This window comes from Crinia signifera, chromosome 5 (assembly GCF_055691185.1).
Source record: "Crinia signifera chromosome 5, ASM5569118v1, whole genome shotgun sequence".
Taxonomy (NCBI): Eukaryota; Metazoa; Chordata; class Amphibia; order Anura; family Myobatrachidae; genus Crinia; species Crinia signifera.
The window spans coordinates 187,509,214-187,529,031 of NC_139221.1; the positions used below are offsets into that span (position 1 = coordinate 187,509,214).

Consider the following 19,818-nt stretch of genomic DNA (forward strand, 5'->3'; position numbering starts at 1 on the left):
AGATAATATAAATGTGGGGAAATGCATGCAGTGCCCTTGAAACCCGATTGTCTGCCACAAATTGGTAATGTTTAAATCGGATCCACACAGAATGGTATATTCAATTAGTCAAAACTGCCGTTTTGTTAGAAAGACAACAGTTTCCGACTGATTTGGGTCTGAAGGGATTCCAACCTATTCAGTAAGGTCTGTTTTTTTTCCCGACAGGTCTGAGTGTTCCGACCTGTTGGAAACCAGGTGAATTGGCAGAATAACCACCAATCCATGTGCTTTTGTCAGAAACGTGGCCAAATCCGACTGGTTTTGGCCCCATTTCCGACAATCTCAATCCAACTTTAAAACAGTCCAGATGAGGCAGGGAGGACGGCACCGGGTGTCAGCAGTCCTCTCATCTGCCGTAGAACCGCCTGCCTCCTCCCGTCGCTCACCCGGTCCTGGCACCGGGCAAGCAGCTACCGGCGCCCTATTTGCCCTCCCTCCTCTGTGCCTCACCCGGCACCGGTCTGTTGAGCAAAAGCAGCCAAATCTCACAGTTGGATTTTGCGGCATTGAATAGTGCATTTCGGATCCATTCCAACAAATGAATTTCGGAATGGATCCGACTTTATTTAAATATACCCAAGAGTATTGCTTGATTTAATTTAATATTTACAATGCCTGTTCCAAACTAAAGTCAGGAGTTACAACTGTTTTAAGATAACTACAATAGCTGTTTTTAATGCATGCTTTTCTTTCCTCCTAATCCAGTTTAAGACATTCAGAGGCGGTCCTGAAGAAGGTAATGCACACTTTTTTTCTGAACAGTTAATGTAATTGAGTAATGTAGTAAAAAAATAAAGGTGTCCTTTTTTGAGTACATCATCTTATGGCCCTCATACATCATATTTGTATTGTGGCAATGTCATGTTCTACTAATGGCAATGTTAGGGAATCATGAATATTAAAAACAGACTCCTCTATGCGAATAAAATAGTTGGGAGCATCAAACAGGGCATTTTTAACATGTTTAATTTCCCTAATTCCCCAATTGATAGCTGATCGTTGCTGGTTGACGGCGTAGAGAATTGGGTCGTTGACATATGAGGGCCATTACAATTCATCAATTTTTTTCTTTAATGTTGGGTGACTTTATGTTTGTTTGCATGCTGCCTCTTAAGGAAACACATTGCAGGTGTTTTCAAAGCATAAAAATAGAAAATGAATTGAATACATTTTTACTGCACATTCTCCCCAGCATATTATCAACCAGTCCCAGAATTAGTCGGCCTGGGATAATTTGTGTGATTGTAGAATGGGTCTGAATGTTAAGGAGCTCTCTACATGAAAACCAGCCCTAGGCTGCTCAGCAAATGACAAACTCCCGTGGAATCGGTAATTGTGTTTAAGCACTATAGCTAATTTTTTACAATAATGTGGCACTGAGGGACTTAAAAAAACAAAACAAAAAAAAACTAGAATTATACTCACCGATAATTCCATTTCTTCTTCGAGATCCCATGGCAGCCATACTTAGGGATATTTCCCTATTGCTTCATCTTCGACTGTGTTTTTTTTTTTAGAGGCTCCGCCCACCTTGGGTATATTAGAGTACTCCTCCTAAGGATGTATGTAGATTGCAGCAATAACAGGCACTCCTCACAGACAACTTATTTAAGAAAAGAATAGACACCCATTACAGTAGGTAATTGTCAACGTTTCGAGTTAGAGACTCTTTATCAAGACATGAAAAAAGAACATACATGTACTTAAATTTATAGTAGTGATCAAATAAAACAATCACCGGTGCAATCAGCAGCTCCCTGCGTGTGCGCCCCACGGGAGTCCTATGACGCCATCTGAAAATGCATAATAATGAGTGACACCTAAACGAAACACACAGTGCATAGAAGGTTAAAAACAAAACAAACGATCATCAAACGATCATCCTGTTACAGTGTATCATAAATTGTATAAATTCAAGCTACTTAGCTACATTACACATATTGGAAAAAAGGAAAACACAAGGATGCAACCAGGTTTGTCAAATGGCTAGGCAGACGCATTTTCACTACTATAAATGTAAGGCCTTTTTTTCATGTCTTGATAAAGAGTCTGACTCGAAACATTGACAATTACCTACTGTAGTGGGTGTCTATTCTTTTCTTAAATAAGTTGTCTGTGAGGAGTGCCTGTTATTGCTGCGATATATAGATATAGATAGATATATATAGATATATAGATCGGATGTATGGCACTCCTGAAGAAGGGAGCAATGGCCGTGGTGCCTCCTTAATGGTAGATGCAGACTCAAATTTCTGTGCCCCCCCCAAGGGGAAGAAAAGAAGTGGCACTCTGCGGGCTTACTTTAAAGATGAAGTTTTTTTATTTCATTGAAGTAGTCAAATGCAAGGGCGTCTTGTTAACGTTTCAAGGCTGCTTGGCCTTTTCATCAGGACGTGTATGCTCAAAGGTGCATAAAGGTATAAGTGCATGTCTTACCTTAAATAGTAGACTGATGTGCACACGTGCGGCGTCTCTGCGGCGCGTGGCAGCCGCCAATCCGGAAGTGCTGATGACGATATTCCCCTCCAGCGGGGCCGTTACCTAGCAACTGCCTGACGCTCGCTGGAAGATGCCGGAGCGTCAGTGTTGCCGGTTACGCTGTGTTGAATATGTCCCATCGCTGCTTCTAGGAGGCTGGCACTTCCCTACCTCACGCTTTCTGATCTGCCAATACGTTAAGACCAGCTGAAAAAAATGCTGGATGTAAATACAAGGTGAGAAAGAAACATTAAAAATGTTAAAAAGGTCTGCCATTAATTTAGTCAAAAACGTGTCGTGGTGATTATCAATCAATATGTATCAAAAATTACTGTAAATGCCAGCTACTTTTATGTCTTATTGTTATTAGGAATTCTCTAAACCACAGCACTGTATGCACCCCTACTGGAATCGGTACATCTATCAGAATGAACTTAGGTCTACAGTCATTAGGTCGACCGAGGTCGACTGGCAGGAAGGTCGACATGGGCCAAGGTCGACATGACTTAAGGTTGAATTTGCATAAAGGTCGACATGAGGAAGGTCGACTGGTCATAAGGTCGACATGGGTTTTTCACTGTTTTTTTATCCGAATGTCGACATGGACACAGTTGGCAATGAGAATCGGACCCTTGCTTCGCTCGCAATGCTTCGGGCACGGCTTTAATAACCTCCTCTACACCCTAGTGGATGGTAGGGCATGAAATACCGCCTGTCGGCTCAAAAAACAGTGAAAAATCCCATGTCGACCGTATGACCAGTCGACCTTCCTCATGTCGACCTTTATGCAAATTCGACCTTAAGTCATGTCGACCTTGGCCCATGACGACCTTAAATCAGGCCGACCTTCCTGCCAGTCGACCTAGTGGGGTCGACCTAATGACTGTAGACCTAAGTTCATTCTAATAGATGACCGCTTCCCCCCCTACTATATATTTGGGCATATGCAGCTATATTTGTTGTTTAAAGCACACCAAATACATATTTAAATTGGAATTATACAAGTACTTAATATCAGAATTATAAAAATACATTCCAAGCTATCATCTCGTTCAGGCCTGACCATGCCAAGGCATTCAGTCTATATATCCACTCGGATTCTCTTTGAGATAATAGTTTTTGTCTGTCGCCTCCTCTTATTAACGGCGGTATATGATCTATAATTTGGCTTTTCAGGTCTGCCACTGTGTGTCCATTTTCTGGCGGATCGGTGCAACGCCATCCTTTCCCTGAATGTTCTAATAGTTTGTCCCACATATATTTTGCCACAAGGACATCTGATCGTATAAATGATGAATTCCGACCTGCAATTCAGAACATGCCTGATTTGAAACTGTTTTCCAGTCTGTGGATGTTTAAAGTGGTGGCCCATCTCCATAGTTTTGCACGTCGTGCAGGAGGGGCATCTATAACAGCCAGGTTTTTTAGTTTGGATGTTGAATATAGTGGGGCTAGGTTTAGGGATTACGTTAGTTTTTACTAGTATGTACTTTAAGTTCTTTCCCCGTTTGAAGCTGGGCATGATTGTTTTCTCTCTGAATGTTGGCAAAGTCTTGTCGCTTGAGACGATAGGCCAGAGCGCGTTTGCCGCTCTGGACAATAATTGTGAAGCTGGTGTTAAACATAGACACAAATGGGATCTTGTTACCTAATGTTCTTTTCTCACTTGTTTTTAAAAGGGACTCCCTCGGCATGGCCAGGACTTCTTATTTTTTTCTGCTTTTCTAGAATACTTTGATCATAGCCCCGATCCATAAATCTTTTTTGCATTATCTCCAAGTTGGTTGCTAGTTGGGACTGTTCACTGGTAATACGTGCGACCCTAATCATCTGGGATTTAGGGAGACCCTTTTTAAGGGCTGGTGGATGATGGCTACTATACTCCAGCAACGTGTTCCTGTCGGTTTGTTTATGGAAAATTGTTGTACTTATTGTACCTTGATCGAGTCTGATGGATACATCCAGGTAATTGACTTGTTTCTCATCCAGACAATAAGTACATTTTATTGGACCTTCTCGTTGGTTAATCTCCTTGATGAGGTGCTTGAGGGATGTTCGTGGTCCTGACCAAATCATCAAGAGGTCATCTATATAGCGCGTATATAGTATGACTTGTCTGGAAATATTGCTGTCTGTAAAGAAAAAGTCATTTTCCTGTTCGAACATAAACACGTTTGTAAGGGAGGGGGAAACATTCGATCCCATAGAGCACCCAGTGATCTGTAAATAATCATGTCCATTATACAAAAAATAATTTTTGGTGTGGGTAAGGTGTAATAACTCCAAAAATAAGGGGATATCTAATGCAGAAAAATTGACTCTGTGCAGAAAAGTCCTCATTGCTGATATGGCTTGTGAATGAGGGATAACGGTGTAAAAATTCTTTACATCCATTGTACACAGAGTAGAATCCTGGGGTATAGTGCTGAGTTGTTCCAATTTAAGCAGTATTTGAGTCATGTTTTTCAGATAAGTTTTTTGAGATGAAACATATGGCTGCCTTAATGTATCCAAGAACCACGGGCACAAATTATGGGTCTGCCCGGCGGGTTTATTGCATCTTTGTGTATTTTGGTAACTGGAGTTATTGGGTGGTTTTGTGTAAGTTTGAAATACTTTTTTGCTGAATTGTCTTTGTTGGTATGCTGTAGACAAAACAAAGTCCAACTCCTTTTTGAACATCGGGGTTGGATCTCTCGTCAATTTGGTATAAGTTGTACCATCAGCTAATAGCGTATCCAGTTGCGCTATATATTTACTGGTGTCCTGTATCACTATATCCCCGCCTTTGTCGGCGGTGCGTATAGTGATGTCATGACAGCTGGCCAGTGCTTTTAAAGCCTCTGATTCTTCTTTGCTGATGTTTGACCAATTTTTCTTGGTGGTTAGATCAAATCTCTGTATGATTCCATCTACTAGTTTAGTAAAGGTTTTTATAGACTGATTATGTGATTGTGGATCAAAGGTTGAATGGTAATGTTTGGTCAAAAATGCTTCATGCACATCTGTGGTAGGTTTTGGTGCTTTCTGAAATAATTCTTTGACTCGGAGTGATCTCGCAAATTTGTGTAATTCTATATTCCATTTAAAGTGATTATGCCGGTTAGTATATGGAATAAATGACAAGCCTCTGTTTAAAGCTTTCTCTTCTGCTGCTGTAAGGGGACGGGATGAGAGGTTAAATGTTATGGTTTCCTTTTGCCTGCGTTGCTTGGCGGCTTTGTGGATCCAGTTCGTTTGCCCCCCTCATCTGGTCCTGTTCCGCGTGCTCTCCCGATCCTCGCCCGGGTTGCATGGCCTAAAGAGAGAGCAGGTGTCGACGGGTTTTCATCTGAATCTTCAACATAGAAGTCGCTGTCACTGGTATATTGGGATTGATCCCTTCCCTGTCTGCCTCTCCAACCAGGTCTTTGTGGGCGTCTGCCTCTGGGCCTTTGGGGGGGTAGTACCGGACAACCATCTGTATACTCTTCCATCCTCGTAATCTGCTTCCACAGTCTGCCATTTTTTATTTTTAAACTTTTCAAGATCTTTTTTATGTTGGGCTATTTGTGTTTCCAATTTATCCCACTGGGCTTGCAATTTTTTATCCTGGAGTAGGTTTTTGTGTTCCTGTTTTACCTCAGTGATCTTGGATCTAGTGGTCTGTAATATATGGCCAGCTTCTTCTATAACCAGGACCATGAAGTCCTGGCTACATTTATTAAGGATAGAGATCCATTTTAGGCAAAATTGAGGGTTATTTCTCCCTATCGTGGGAGTATTGGAAACCCGGAATCCGCGTGGGATCCTATGAGCCATGCAGCAAGAAGTCTATTTCTTTTTTCTGTAATTTAAGCAGAGGTTATATATATATCAGCTGATTTGTTGGCTTGTATGGATTGGTGATCTTCATTGAACAAAATAGACTGTACATGCTCCTGCGTGTAAGAGAAGGTCTCATCCAGGTGCTGTTGGATCTCTTGAAAGGTTAAACCCTCTTTTTGTGACAATTACATCTTATAATGGTGCTGTAGAACTGAATAGGTGAAGAAAAATTGCTTACACTCCTTTGCAGCAGGTGGTTCAACTAATGTAAAAGGTTTATTTAAGGTTTCAAGATGTTCGGGTGCCTCGGCACTTGGGACAACTGCAACAGTTGTTCCTCTCTTTGTAGACCTCGGATGTCTGGCACTCCTGAAGAAGGGAGCAATGGCCGCGGTGCCTCAATATTAGATGCAGACTCAAATTTCTGTGCCCCCCAAGGGGAAGAAAAGAAGTGGCACTCTGCGGGCTTACTTTAAAGGTGAAGTTTTTTAATTTCATTGAAGTAGTCAAATGCAAGGACGCCTTGTCGACGTTTCAAGGCCGCTTGGCCTTTTCATCAGGACGTGTATGCTCCAAGGTGCATAAAGTCCCTTTGGGGGGCACAGAAATGTGTGTGTGTGTGTGTGTGTGTGTGTAAAATATAACAAGAGGCGCACAATAGTGTAGTATTTTAAAAATAATTGATCTTTACTGAATAAAAAGCATCACTCACAAAAGTACAGGTGTTATCACAATAACACAATTGCGCATAATATATCACCGATTTGGGCTTTCTGGAACATAGCACGCCGTACAACAGCCTTACTCCTGGACCCAGCCGCGTCACCACGTGTCACCGCGTCACCGGCTCCCATCCTTCAGCTCCGCCCAAACGTGTTTCGTCCTGGTCGGACTTCGTCAGTGGGTGTCTTACCTATCTAAAATTCTACAGATTGGGCCGTTTGGAAGGGCCCACACAGGAGAGCTGCACCAGTCTGATTAGATACACCTGGGACATTATTTTCCCTACAAAGTTCAGCGCTTTTGAGGATAAACTGTTGTTGTGATAATTGCAATATTAGTAAGTACATTCAGCGCCCTTTTCTGGTTGTGTTTGTTGGTATGTGTACTGATGAGCTATATAATATTCAGTTGATAAACGGTGACACACCCCCTGTTTCCCTATTGGCCCAGAGTCTTTTGGCGCCTGTTTGGAAACTGTCTAGGGGTATAAAAAGGCTCCAAGGTTCAGTGTGCCTTAGGCTGCTGATCCTGCTGTTCCTGTGCCCTGCTGTCTACTATGTACACCTGAGGAAGGTCCTTGATGGGACTGAAACGATGTATACTTTGAACAAATTTTACTAAAAAGTGCAGGCTCACATACATCATAGAAAACAGCAAACAGCTTGCCACAAGGGTATCCAACACGGTGCACTAAGGACTTGAATAGCCGGGACCAGCTTTTTCACCGCCGCCGAGGCCTCCGTGGATAGGAACTTCAAAGCACAGCGTTGTAGGTATATAGTTATATATGACGTCCGCAGCGTGGGATACGCTTGATGACGTCATGGGCGGAAGTACAGCCTCCCTAATGGTGATACACACGCGATTACACGCTGGAGGGGAGCAGAAGCGATATATATAGTAAAGGAATGGGAACTCAAGGACTCTCAGCAAGGTGAAAGGTGGACTGGTTTATTTAGTCAAAGCGGTCTCCCCCTTCATCAGGACAGATACAGTGGTATAACAACAAGTGATACATTACAGTGCATTGTAAGGACTCTGGTACTTACCCCCTCCTGCAGTCTGTGCTCACACACAGGGACCGCTGAGCTGGCTTCCGGGAACGATCGCACCTTGATGACGTTACCGCAACTGACAGTGTCATCCCTCAGGCGCTGGGCTGACCTGCGGTCACGTGGGGCGGGCTGTGGAGGGCATACAGTGAGATTAGTGCACACATACAGATTGAGAAAAACATATTACAAACATCATAAAAGAGATGTTATGCACAGAAATATAAGCATCCAAAGCACATCATATAAATATGAGGACGCATGAAAAAGTGAAAACACGGCAAATATAAATACAGTGGTCTAGTGCTGACATCTAGTGGCGAAAGTAGATAACACACTAAAGTGATAAGAAAGGTTAAAATCATGGCTTCACTCGCTGGGTAAAGTCCGAGCATCTCTAATGTGCATATATATGGGGCACTAAGCAAATGTGTGCAAGAACATAGTCGGCTGGGCTGATAGGTGAATATGCATATATCTGCCGAACAAAGAAAATTATGTAGCCCCAAGGTGTTATTGAGGCCTTTGGGTGCCAATGTATCTAACTTAAAGATCCATTGGGACTCCAGTTGGAGTAGTTTTTTGGACCGATCTCCCCAGTGCCTTTAAAGTACGCATGGCACAACACCGCAGTGCCATCAGGGCAGGGCTTCTGTCCGGCAAGAGCGAACAACCGGTAGCCTGGCACTTCGCCTGGGCAAAACATAACATGGCCATGTTATGGTACAGAATCATAGATCACATCCCTGCATCAATACGTGGGGGAGATCGGTCCAAAAAACTACTCCAACTGTAGTCCCAATGGATCTTTAAGTTAGATACATTGGCACCCAAAGGCCTCAATGACACCTTGGGGCTACATAATTTTCTTTGATTGCCATTAACTGCTTTAGAACCACCATTGATGCCACCCATTGCAGCTCCAATAGACAGAGGGCATCATGCCCTGCTGCAACATCACCCACATGTGTGGTGATGCCATACATTTCCATGCTGCTGTTATACATTCAGCACCTTGCATGGCAATGATATTGCCTTGTTTATTGACTTAGGTTGACTTTTTCAGTTGATATATGCATATTCACCTAAGTCAATAAACAAGGCAATATCATTGCCATGCAAGGTGCTGAATGTATAACAGCAGCCTGGAAATGTATGGCATCACCACACATGTGGGTGATGTTGCAGCAGGGCATGATGCCCTCTGTCTATTGGAGCTGCAATGGGTGGCATCAATGGTGGTTCTAAAGCAGTTAATGGCAATCCAAGAAAATTATGTAGCCCCAAGGTGTCATTGAAGGTGGTTCTAAAGCAGTTAATGGCAATCAAAGAAAACTATGTAGCCCCAAGGTGTCATTGAGGCCTTTGGGTGCCAATGTATCTAACTTAAAGATCCATTGGGACTACAGTTGGAGTAGTTTTTTGGACCGATCTCCTCCACGTATTGATGCAGGGATGTGATCTATGATTCTGTACCATAACATGGCCATGTTATGTTTTGCCGGGCGAAGTGCCAGGCTACCGGTTGTTCGCTCTTGCCGGACAGAAGCGCTGCCCTGATGGCACTGCAGTGTTGTGCCATGCGTAATTTAAAGGCACTGGGGAGATCGGTCCAAAAAACTACTCCAACTGGAGTCCCAATGGATCTAAGTTAGATACATTTGCACCCAAAGGCCTCAATGACACCTTGGGGCTACATAATTTTCTTTGTTCGGCAGATATATGCATATTCACCTATCAGCCCAGCCGACTATGTTCTGGCACACATTTGCTTAGTGCCCCATATATATGCACATTAGAGATGCTCGGACTTTACCCAGCGAGTAAAGCCATGATTTTTTTTTTTTTTTTTAATCATGAATTTTTATTTGGTAACAATTCTTATTCATTGACATACATTTTTGGATACAGGGGTTGTAAGAGTACAATAAATGTTTGGTATTACGTCATGCACATTAACAAGATTAATTTTCACTTATACAGGTTTTGTTACCAAGGCTTTATCTCTATAGTGAACTCTACAGAGAGATCCTGTACTCAAACTTATGAAGAGCAAGTCAGTTGTGATCCAAGATCATGTGTATACCAGGGAAATTTTTTCATTTAATATTTAAACAATAATAAACATTTGTTAACACGACACATCAGCATTGGTTTTCTGTTTGATGTGATTCATATTGTGTGAGTCTCATTGATCGTATAGATACACACTTTACATAGCCAAGTCTTGTTTGTCTCACAAATGCTTTCTGTGTCCAAGATACTTCAGATACATCATTTAAGGATTATAGTTGAACTTAGTTAGGGGTTTTAGGTTGTAGGGTGAGAGAGGGGGAAAAGTTATGAGAAGGAATTTGGGAGCTGATTCCTAGGAGGATGGAGGGGGTGAGGGGTAGAAAGGAGAAGTGTAGTATAGAGAGATTTAGAAGAAAAGAAGGGGAGAGATGGTAGAGAGAGAGGGGAAGGTTGCGCTGGGTCTCCGGGGGTCTCACAGGACCTGCGTCGAGGAATCTTTTAGTCTGAGCGTTTTCCGCTACATCCGGGTCTGAGAGCGTTTTGTACCGGCCCTGACTGGGCGTCTGGATCAGTCATGAGTGTACACGTTATCAGTGTATACGTATGCGTAGTTGGCGTGTTGTGTCTGGGGAGAGTGATTTAATATAGTTTTCCCACAAGTTGAGGAACTTTATGTGTGTATGTTGGTTGTTCGTGTGTGTCCCTAACCAAACCATGTCAATTTAAAGAACAAGAAAAGTTTATCTTAAAAAATTTGTAGGGAGGGTGGGAGGGAGGACAGCCATAGTTGCAAGATAGATTTCCTAGCCACGCCAGCGATGATTGAGAGGATTCTTTTTTCTTCTGGGCTATTGTGTATGTAGGATTTTGTAATCCCCAGGATCGCCCATTCTGGAGAACTAGTAAACCTTATTTTCAGTGTGTGATTAATAAAGTCAGCGATTTTTATCCAGAAGTCTTGTATTTTAGGGCATTCCCAGAAGCAGTGTGTTAAATTTGCACGTGGATGGGTACATTTAAGGCAGGAAGGTGAGGAGGTGATGCCTATCTGGGCGGCTCTTGATGGAGAAATATAACTTCGATAGCATATTTTATATGTCATTTCTTTATAGGAAATATTTGGCATACTCTGTAGAGATTGTTGTAGTGATTCTAATATGTCTAGGTAGGTTAAATGCGGGAAGATTTCGATCCATTTATGAATACCTGTGGAGAAGTTACGTGAAAAGATGGGTGTCCGGATGATGGAGTAGAAGAGGGATATTAGTTTGGGTGTATTTGTAGGTAATGAAAAGCATGCATCTAGTGGGTTGGAACAGTCTTTGTTGGTAAGGTCTCTGAGGACTGCCTGAGTGTAGTGTTGTGCTTGGTGTAATGCTATTGTATGTGAGCTAGTAAATGTATACTTGCTCGCAATCTGGGATATGGTGAGGGGTTTGAGTGTTTCAGTGTTGGTGATTTGCTTGATAGAGGACAACCCTAACTTTGTCCATATATTGAACGGGGGACCCGATTTCCCCTCTTGAAAGGCTGGGTTTCGTAGGAATGGGAGGTGTATGGATTTTTTGGAATTTAAACTCCAGGATTTGCGTATTTTAAACCATACTGTTCTGGTGGACATCAGAATAGGGTAATCCTGTATTGAAGGGGGAATGTTTCTTTTGTCCATATGTAAGAAGGCTATGAGATGTATATTCGGTAATAATTGCTGTTCCAGTGTGGAGTTTGCATAGCTATTTGTGGAATTTAGCCAGTCTTTTATATATCTGCATATTGCCGCTTGGTTGTAAAGTGCTAAGTGTGGTAAGTTTATGCCCCCCTCCTTCTTACTTTTTTGGATGATTTTCAGGCTCATCTTGGGTTTTTTGCCCGACCATATGAACCTACGAAAGGCGCTATTGATTTGTGATTCGTCTTTACTGGATAGTATAATCGGGAGAAGTTGGAGGGGGTAGAGTAGTTTCGGGAACGATATCATTTTTATGAGGTGGGCCCGTCCCAGAAAAGATAATTGTAGGTCTTGCCAGTGACGCAGTTCGGAGGTAACTTTTTCTATTATTGTCGTTATATTCAGTTTGTAAAGTAAGGTCAGGTTTTTGGGGAGTTGAATTCCCAGGTAGGGGATACTAGTTGTGGCCCATGTTAGATTGAGTGATCTTGCCCAAGCGGGACAGGTCTGGTTGGAAAGGGATAGGGCAGTAGATTTTTGTACGTTTATAGAGAATCCTGAGATGATGCCAAATTGTTCTATTTTTGAGATTACAGCCTGTAGACTGGTCTCAGGGTTTCCGAAAAATAGCAATAGATCATCTGCAAACGCCAGGATTTTGAGTGAATTATTACCAATGTTTATTCCCTGGAAATCGGACATACCGTCTAAAAGGCGTAGCAGGGGATCTAGGGAAAGGTTGAAAAGGAGGGGTGATAGGGGGCATCCTTGATGGGTTCCCCTATGTGTGAAGTGACTGGTTCTCCGATTAAGTCGTTGACTATTAGTTTTGTGGTTGGGTTGGTGTAAGAGAGCCGTATAGTATTGACAAATCTTGCGCCAAAATGCCTGTTCTAGTACGTCAAGGCTTAACCAGATGTTATGTTTCTGGTTGTTGGCTGTAGCAGATGCTATGGCTGCTATCGCAGATCTTCCTCCTTGGATGGAGTGTCTGCCTTGTGTGAAACCTAGTTGGTGGTGTGTGAGTATGGTTGGCATTATATTTTGCAGTCGGGTCGCAATGATCTTTGCCAGGAGTTTGAAGTCCTGGTTTAGCAGGGTTATGGGGCGGTAAGAATCTACTTTTTCTGTGTCTTTATTTGGTTTGGGGAGTAAAATGGTGTGAGCCTCATTGAATTCTGGGTAATTTGCTGAGCTTAGTTCCTCTGCCGATATGTCAGCTTCCAGGAGTTTTATCTGCTCTTCCGAAAGCCTTGGGAGTCCAGCCTCCTCATAAAGGAGAGATGCCGGGGATGAGGGGGGGAGAGGTGGGGAGTATAAGTTTGAGAAGAATGTGTGGAACTGTTTGGCAATGTCTGTATGAGAAGTAGCATAACCTGATTGAATTTTTAGGCGTGTTACATATCTTTTCCTATGTTGTTGGCGGACCATATATGCCAACAATTTACCTGATTTACCTCCCCAATTAAATTTTTTTTGTTTACTATAGTCTACTTTCAGTTGGGCTTTGTGATTTAAATAGATTCCATAAGGGTCTTGTGACGGGAATACTCCGTTTTGTTATCCTCTGTCGGTCTGTCTACATAAGCTCGATATGCTTGGTTTAGATTTGTGGAGAGATTTAGGTGTTTATTTCTCCTTTCCTTTCTTCTGCGGGATATGTAGGCAATAATATGACCTCTCCTAACCGCCTTTGAGGCAGACCAAAAGAGGATAGGATTTGTTTTATGACAGTCATTATTTGCAGAGTATTCCCTCCACTTTGATTCTAGGAATTTGCGGAAGTCATCTTGTTTATAGAGGTATGAGGGGAATTTCCATTTAAAGTTAGAGTTTTCAGGAGTTTGAAAGTTTATATTAATATGAATAGGGGCATGGTCTGAGATTAATATGTTATCAATTTTTGCATCTGTAATTTTTGGTTGGATGGCGTCTCTAATGAGTATATGATCGATTCTTGTGAAAAGTTGGTGTACATGGGAGAAGTATGTGTATTCTTTATCTTTGTGATGCAGAGTTCTCCAAGGATCGATGAGGTTATGTGTGGACATTAGTATAGTTAGCCCGTCTCGTTTTCTAGTGGTACGTTGTGGGAGTGGTGGGGATCTATCTACTGAGGAGTCGTAGGTAAGGTTATAGTCACCCCCTACTATGAGGTTTTGGGTGTTTTTTGCCAGTAATAAGTTGGATATTTTGGTGTAAAAGGATAAGTTTGGGGAGTTGGGAGCATATATATTCATAATTGTAAATATTTCTCTGTGTACTTTTAGGGATAGTAATATGTAGCGTCCGTCAGGGTCAATGTCTGTGTCTAGTAACTCGTACTGCAGGCGTTTATGTATGAGTACAGCAACTCCTCGCTTTTTGCTAGTATAGGGTGCAGCGATGCAATCTCCTATCCAGGGTCCTGCTAATTTAGCAAAGGGCCCTGCGATCCAATGTGTCTTTGTAAAAGGATAACGTCTGCATTAAGAGATTTTAAGTGTGCTAATACTTTTTTGCGTTTTATGGCCGAGTTTAATCCCGCTACATTCCAGGATAGAATGCGGAAGTCTCGTTTAGTTTGTAATGTTAGTCATTGTTGGTGTGTGTGGTGTGCTATCCGATACCTGCTTTTTGGCGGTGATCAGACAAGTCTGTCATGTGTGTTGGAGGAGACATCTGGTCCCAGCAAGCCAGACGTCCCTGATCCTCTTCCATGTTGTTTCGCCCCGGAGATCCAGCGCACAGAGTAATAGAGAGAGGTAAGAGAAAGGAAGGGTAGAGTGAGGGAAACAAATTAAACATAAAAACAATTAACCATGTTGCATACATATTTTTCTTAACGCATTAACCATAGTTTACCGACCAAGTGTTCCTGGTAGGGGAACAGCCAACCGGGTAGGGTTAGAAATAAACCCCTTTGCCCTAGTTGGTCGAACCATTATATAATTACATTACATTTGTGCCACTGGCGTTTCAGTCGTTTGGGGGGAGGTTGAGGTGTTCTCTTGCCTCCTGGGGGGTAGTAAACAGCAGGGATTTCCCATCAATCAGAATTCTCAATTTGGCTGGGTATTGGAGTGTGAATTTATATTTGTTTTCATACAGAAATTTACATATAGGACTAAATTCTCTTCTCTTATTTGATACTGCTGCAGAGAAATCCTGGAATATCAGCACAGGAAAATCTCTGAGTTTTAGAGTAGGGGATTTCCTGTAGAGGCGAAGGACATTTTCCTTGTCTCTAAAATCTAGGAATTTGGCGATGACCTGCCTGGGTTTTGAGGCATTCGGTGCCCTTTTGGGACCTATGCGATGTGAGCGTTCAATTTGTATGGTTCCATTGGGGGTTGGAACTTTGAGAGCATTTACTAGGTCTACGCTCCGTAGGTCTTGCAGGTCACCTCCCTTTATTGATTCGGGGATTCCCACAAACCGTAGATTACATCTTCTGCGGTTCTCCAATTCGTCTATTTTGAGCGCCATCTCCTCCAGAGCTGCTGAGATAGGATCAATTGTGTTTTGGAGGGAAACCGCGGTGTCCTCCAAGTCACTTGTTCTGGTCTCCAAATCTACTATGCGTTTGGTGTTTTTGTCGATCTTGGAGACTATAGAGTCCAGAGATGTTTGAATAGAGTTCAGCTTTGCATCTGTGGAAGCTTGCATAGTGTCTAATTTTTTATCAAGTTGTTGAAAGAATGACACTTCTGGGGTAGGAGAATCCGATTGTATTGAGGTTGGTTCTGGTCCTGGAGGAGAAGAGTGTGATTCCTCTGAGGTAGTGGTCTGTTGGGCCAGTGGGTTTTTAAGTTGTGGTTTGGGACCTGGTTTGTTTGGTTTAACCATATTTTGAGGTATGTGATATGGTTTCTGTATAAATTTGTCCATACCCTGGAGAACGAGAGTTTGTAGACTTGATTACTAGCAGGTTGGTTTAGTACCTTTCTTACATCAGCGGATACATTATGGCACTCATGTTTTTAGGTATGATAATTCGTGGAACAGTGGAACACTGGACGGCAAGCAAAGGCTCTTACTGCATTTGTTTATGCATTTTAATGCGTTTCTGCATAAAAGGTGGGTGGGTAATCCAATATCGTGGGAGAACCTAAATTGTTGTTTTTAGCACTTCTATAAGGGTATCATGAGATCACAACACATAAACAATAGAAGAAGTAAGAAGTATCTTTTTGTTGTAGCTATAGCAGATGCTCTTTTGTAGTTTGTCCACTAGATGGTAGTGGCGTGCAGGCTATATCCAAGCTTGTCTACCTGGACACAGAGCATACACTGGATTTATAGGACTTTACAACAATTATACACTATATATTGAGAGGGGTGGGGGGTAGAATAGAAAGAGGAGAGCGTTGTAGGCAGTAGGGATAGTAGTGCTTAATAAATCAAATACACTGTCAGTTGGGTCTATCTTGGTTTATGCCTGTTAATGTCCCAGTTCAGTAATTTTTCGTGTCAAACAAGATGATAGGTGTCAGCAGGCAATTAGCAGAAATAGAGAGACAGTGGATCTGTCTATTTTCCAGTAGATTCAAGCTTCTTTAAGAGACGTTGGAACATCAAATTATTAACAGATTGGGTATTCTGTGTTGTTTGGGGTCTCTACCTCTCTCAAACCCAGGAGTGGGGTGTTATGTAGGCAGTTTTGGTCTCCTTGTGGGGGCTTTGGAAGTGTTGGTAGGAGGAATATGGAGTGGGAGAAGGGCGTTGAGGTGTCAGGGTAGTATTTGCAGCAGGCAGGCTTTATGAGGAGGAGATGCCCAGTGCTTGGATCTATTTGTTGCTCACTTAGCAGTCTCTCAGATGCTGCACTTGAAAGCCAGGCATTTGCACTGACTCCCTCCGTGCAGCTCCGGCACCCTCTCCCTGGCGCCCCTGGCCTCTGATGGGGACCTGTGTTGCCTGTCAGCTATTGGGGAAGCCGCAGTACTTGCAGTGTCGCTTCTCCACGTGTCTGGTGAGACGTTTGTTGCACCCTGAGCGGCGGGGACGGTCAGATCAGGCTCCATCTTCTCTCTGGAACCTCACACAGCGGCACCGGCAGGCAAGTTGAGGTTTCTGCTGTCTGATGATTGCGCTCGTATGGTCGGGCGGCCTGAGTCCCCACGGGAGCGCTGCGGTCTCCGCTGGTAATTCGACTGCGAGTGCAGCCAGGAGGACTTCGGCAGCGCCTCACCCGGGTCCTCGGCAGCTTCTCGCTGTATCCTTAGGGAGGTAAGGAGAGGGGGGGATTTGCCTCAGGAGTTTCTGTAGGCGCCGACGGTAATGGCGTCTCCGTTTGTGTGGAGGCCTCAAAGCGTGCAGGCCAGGCTCCGGTGGATATGCAGCTCTTATTTCTTCAGTAGACCCCTTGTTGGAAAGGTCAGGGTGTCCTCTTTCCAAAGATGCTTGAATTTTCCTTGTTCAAGGGGGATGAAAGGTGGATGGAGGAGGATTTTGGATAAGGGAGCTGGAGAGTGGACTAAAATGCGGCCATCGCGATGCTCCGCCTGTTATCTACTTTCACCACTAGATGTCAGCACTAGACCACTGTATTTATATTTGCAGTGTTTTCACTTTTTCATGCGTCCTCATATTTATATGCTGTGCTTATAGTCGCTGTTGTTCGGCACTCTGGAGGAAAAAGTCAGTCAACTTGCCAGGAGGCCTTCAGATAATTTGGTACTTATGTATTATCTGGACTCCCATGTTAAATGCACCCCATTTTTTCATACCCCTACTATCCAACTACGCATGATTTTATATAGTGTGGCGAGCGCAGCGAGCCACCGTGCCCGAAGCGTGGCGAGCGCATGCGGTCTCATAAGAAAAACGGAAGCCCAGATATTACATAAGTACCGATAATTTTTATACAATCTCGATACCTCCTGGCTTGGCAGGGTCCAGATAGGAAAAAGCGGCACTCCACGGACTCCAATAAAGTTTAAACAAGTTTTAATCCATAAGGTGTTAGATACAGTACATCATGGTCAACGTTTCAAGACCTACAGGTCTTTTCCTCAAGACTAGTACCATAAAGTGCAAGTAGTGCTGTGCTGGTGACCAAAAGAAAGCAAATACTTTCTTACCTTAAATAGCTGATCTGTGAAGTAGTGAAAGCATGCAGATTCCCTCAGCGTCCTGTAGTCGGGCCTCCGGAAGTGCCGGTGATGTCACCGGACTCCTCCATCTCCTAGCAACTCCCGGACGCTTCTCCTGCTGAACGCGTCAGGTCTCCGTGTAGTCAGCTGTAAATCAGACCAACATAACAATTTTGGATATGTGTCAAAACGTGTTATTACAAAACAAACTGTCTGATGTTTATTATGGGACATGTGGGTGAATCTGTAAAAATTAAAGTGTTAGCCCATTGCTGGGCTTGGTTATTAGGCAAAGTGTGTTAATAGCAAGCCTGTCACTACCGGATACATTGAATAAATGGGTCAATGGCTAGAATGTATAATGAACTATGTTTTTGGTTTGCATAGTCTAGTTCAGCACTATTTGGACCTCATATACACATTACATGAACATTTTAGATCAATGATGACACATACCACATAACAATTTATGTTCAAATATTGTTATTGAAGAGAAAAGACAAGCATAACAAATTTAGGTACATTGGTTACATAGTTAACAAGGGAGCCGGTGACCGATAGGGGGGAGTGCAACAGGGTCACTGAGCAATACGTTCCCTGAGAGAGGATGTACCTAGAAGAACTAATAAGGGGGGTGGGGAGGGGGATGGTGAATAGGTGCGGGGTTAGAGGATCGAGAGTTGGGTGGGGAAGTGAGAGTGTTGGACGAGGAGAGGGGGGGGGGGGGGGAGGGAAGTGGGGAGAGAGAAGAGGGTATATGGAGGGAAGGCGTTGAGGTTTGTGGGGGGGGGGGGGATCAGGTAATGATGGGGGGAGGAGCTGGGTGAGATCAGAGTGAAGTTACTGGAAGAGCGCGAAAACTAAGGGGGGTTGGTCGGGCTGCTAGGGAAAGAGGACATGGATGCAATGGCAATCAAGACAATCTTGGGAGGGGGAGGTTTTTTGAGGCGTACCAGGGCTCCCATACCTTATGGTACTTCTCCACTGTGTTATTTTGGAGGCTGGTTATGTTTTCCATTTTGGAAACAAACCAGATTCGGTTTAGTAATTCTTGGTAGGTTGGGGGAGTAGGGTTTTTCCAGGCCTTGGCGATCTGGAGCTTAGCGGCGCAGGTGATGTGTAGGATTAATTTATTAGAAGGGGGGGTGAACCGGTCGACTGGGGCACACAGAAGCATTGTGGTAGGTGTGAGTGGGGGGCAAGTTGGGATGGTTGAGTTTATAACCGATTGTACCGTGTTCCAGAATGGCCTGATACGTGGGCAGGTCCACCAGATGTGAAAGAAAGTTCCATCGCATCCACATTGTCGCCAGCATGCGTTGGGGACAGACGGATAAATAGCATAGAGGCGTGTAGGTACAAGGTACCATCGGGTGTAAATTTTGTATGAGGTTTCCTTAATAGCTACACTTATGGAGCATTTAGAGATTGCTAGGCGGATCTCTTTCCAAGAGTCTTCTCCTAGGGAGTTCTCCAGGTCCGTTTCCCAGGCAATTTCGTGAGTTTCTAGAGGAGGGCTGTCTGGCGTGAGAACAAAGTGGTATAGGTATGAAATGATGCCTTTATCCATAGGTCTTTGGGAGCAAAGACTTTCTATGGGGGTAGGATTTCTAAGAGAGCCCGTCCCAGAGAGGGAGGAATTAATAAAGCTCCGGATTTGGAGGAACTGGTAAAAGAGGGAGTGTGGTAGGTGATGTTTTTCCTGGAGATCGGCAAAGGATAGCAGCATATTTTTATCGTGGACGTGTCGCAAGCGTGTTATACCTGCTGAGGACCACGTGGAGGCCATGTGTAGGGATTGACCGGGGGGAAAGGATGGATTTTGCCAGAGAGGAGTCATGGGGGAGGGATGTGTAGTGAGTGAGAGCTTGGTGGTGAGTGAGTCCCAGACTGAGAGGGTGAGGGATATTGTGGGTATGGCTAAGGCTGAAGAAGGTTTAAGTTGACGTGAGAC

At 43.6% G+C, this 19,818-nt stretch overlaps 1 protein-coding gene across 12 annotated transcripts in view; it reads left to right on the top strand.

Moving 5' to 3' along the window:
- LOC146080731 (uncharacterized) overlaps positions 1-19,818 on the top strand; it is a 258,773-nt gene that overhangs the window by 37,151 nt on the left and 201,804 nt on the right. For all 12 annotated transcript variants that reach the window (XM_083188317.1, XM_083188319.1, XM_083188314.1 and 9 more), the window contains one exon: positions 748-778. In XM_083188317.1, the coding sequence (XP_083044443.1) occupies positions 748-778 (31 nt within the window). The remainder of the gene's footprint in view (positions 1-747; positions 779-19,818) is intronic.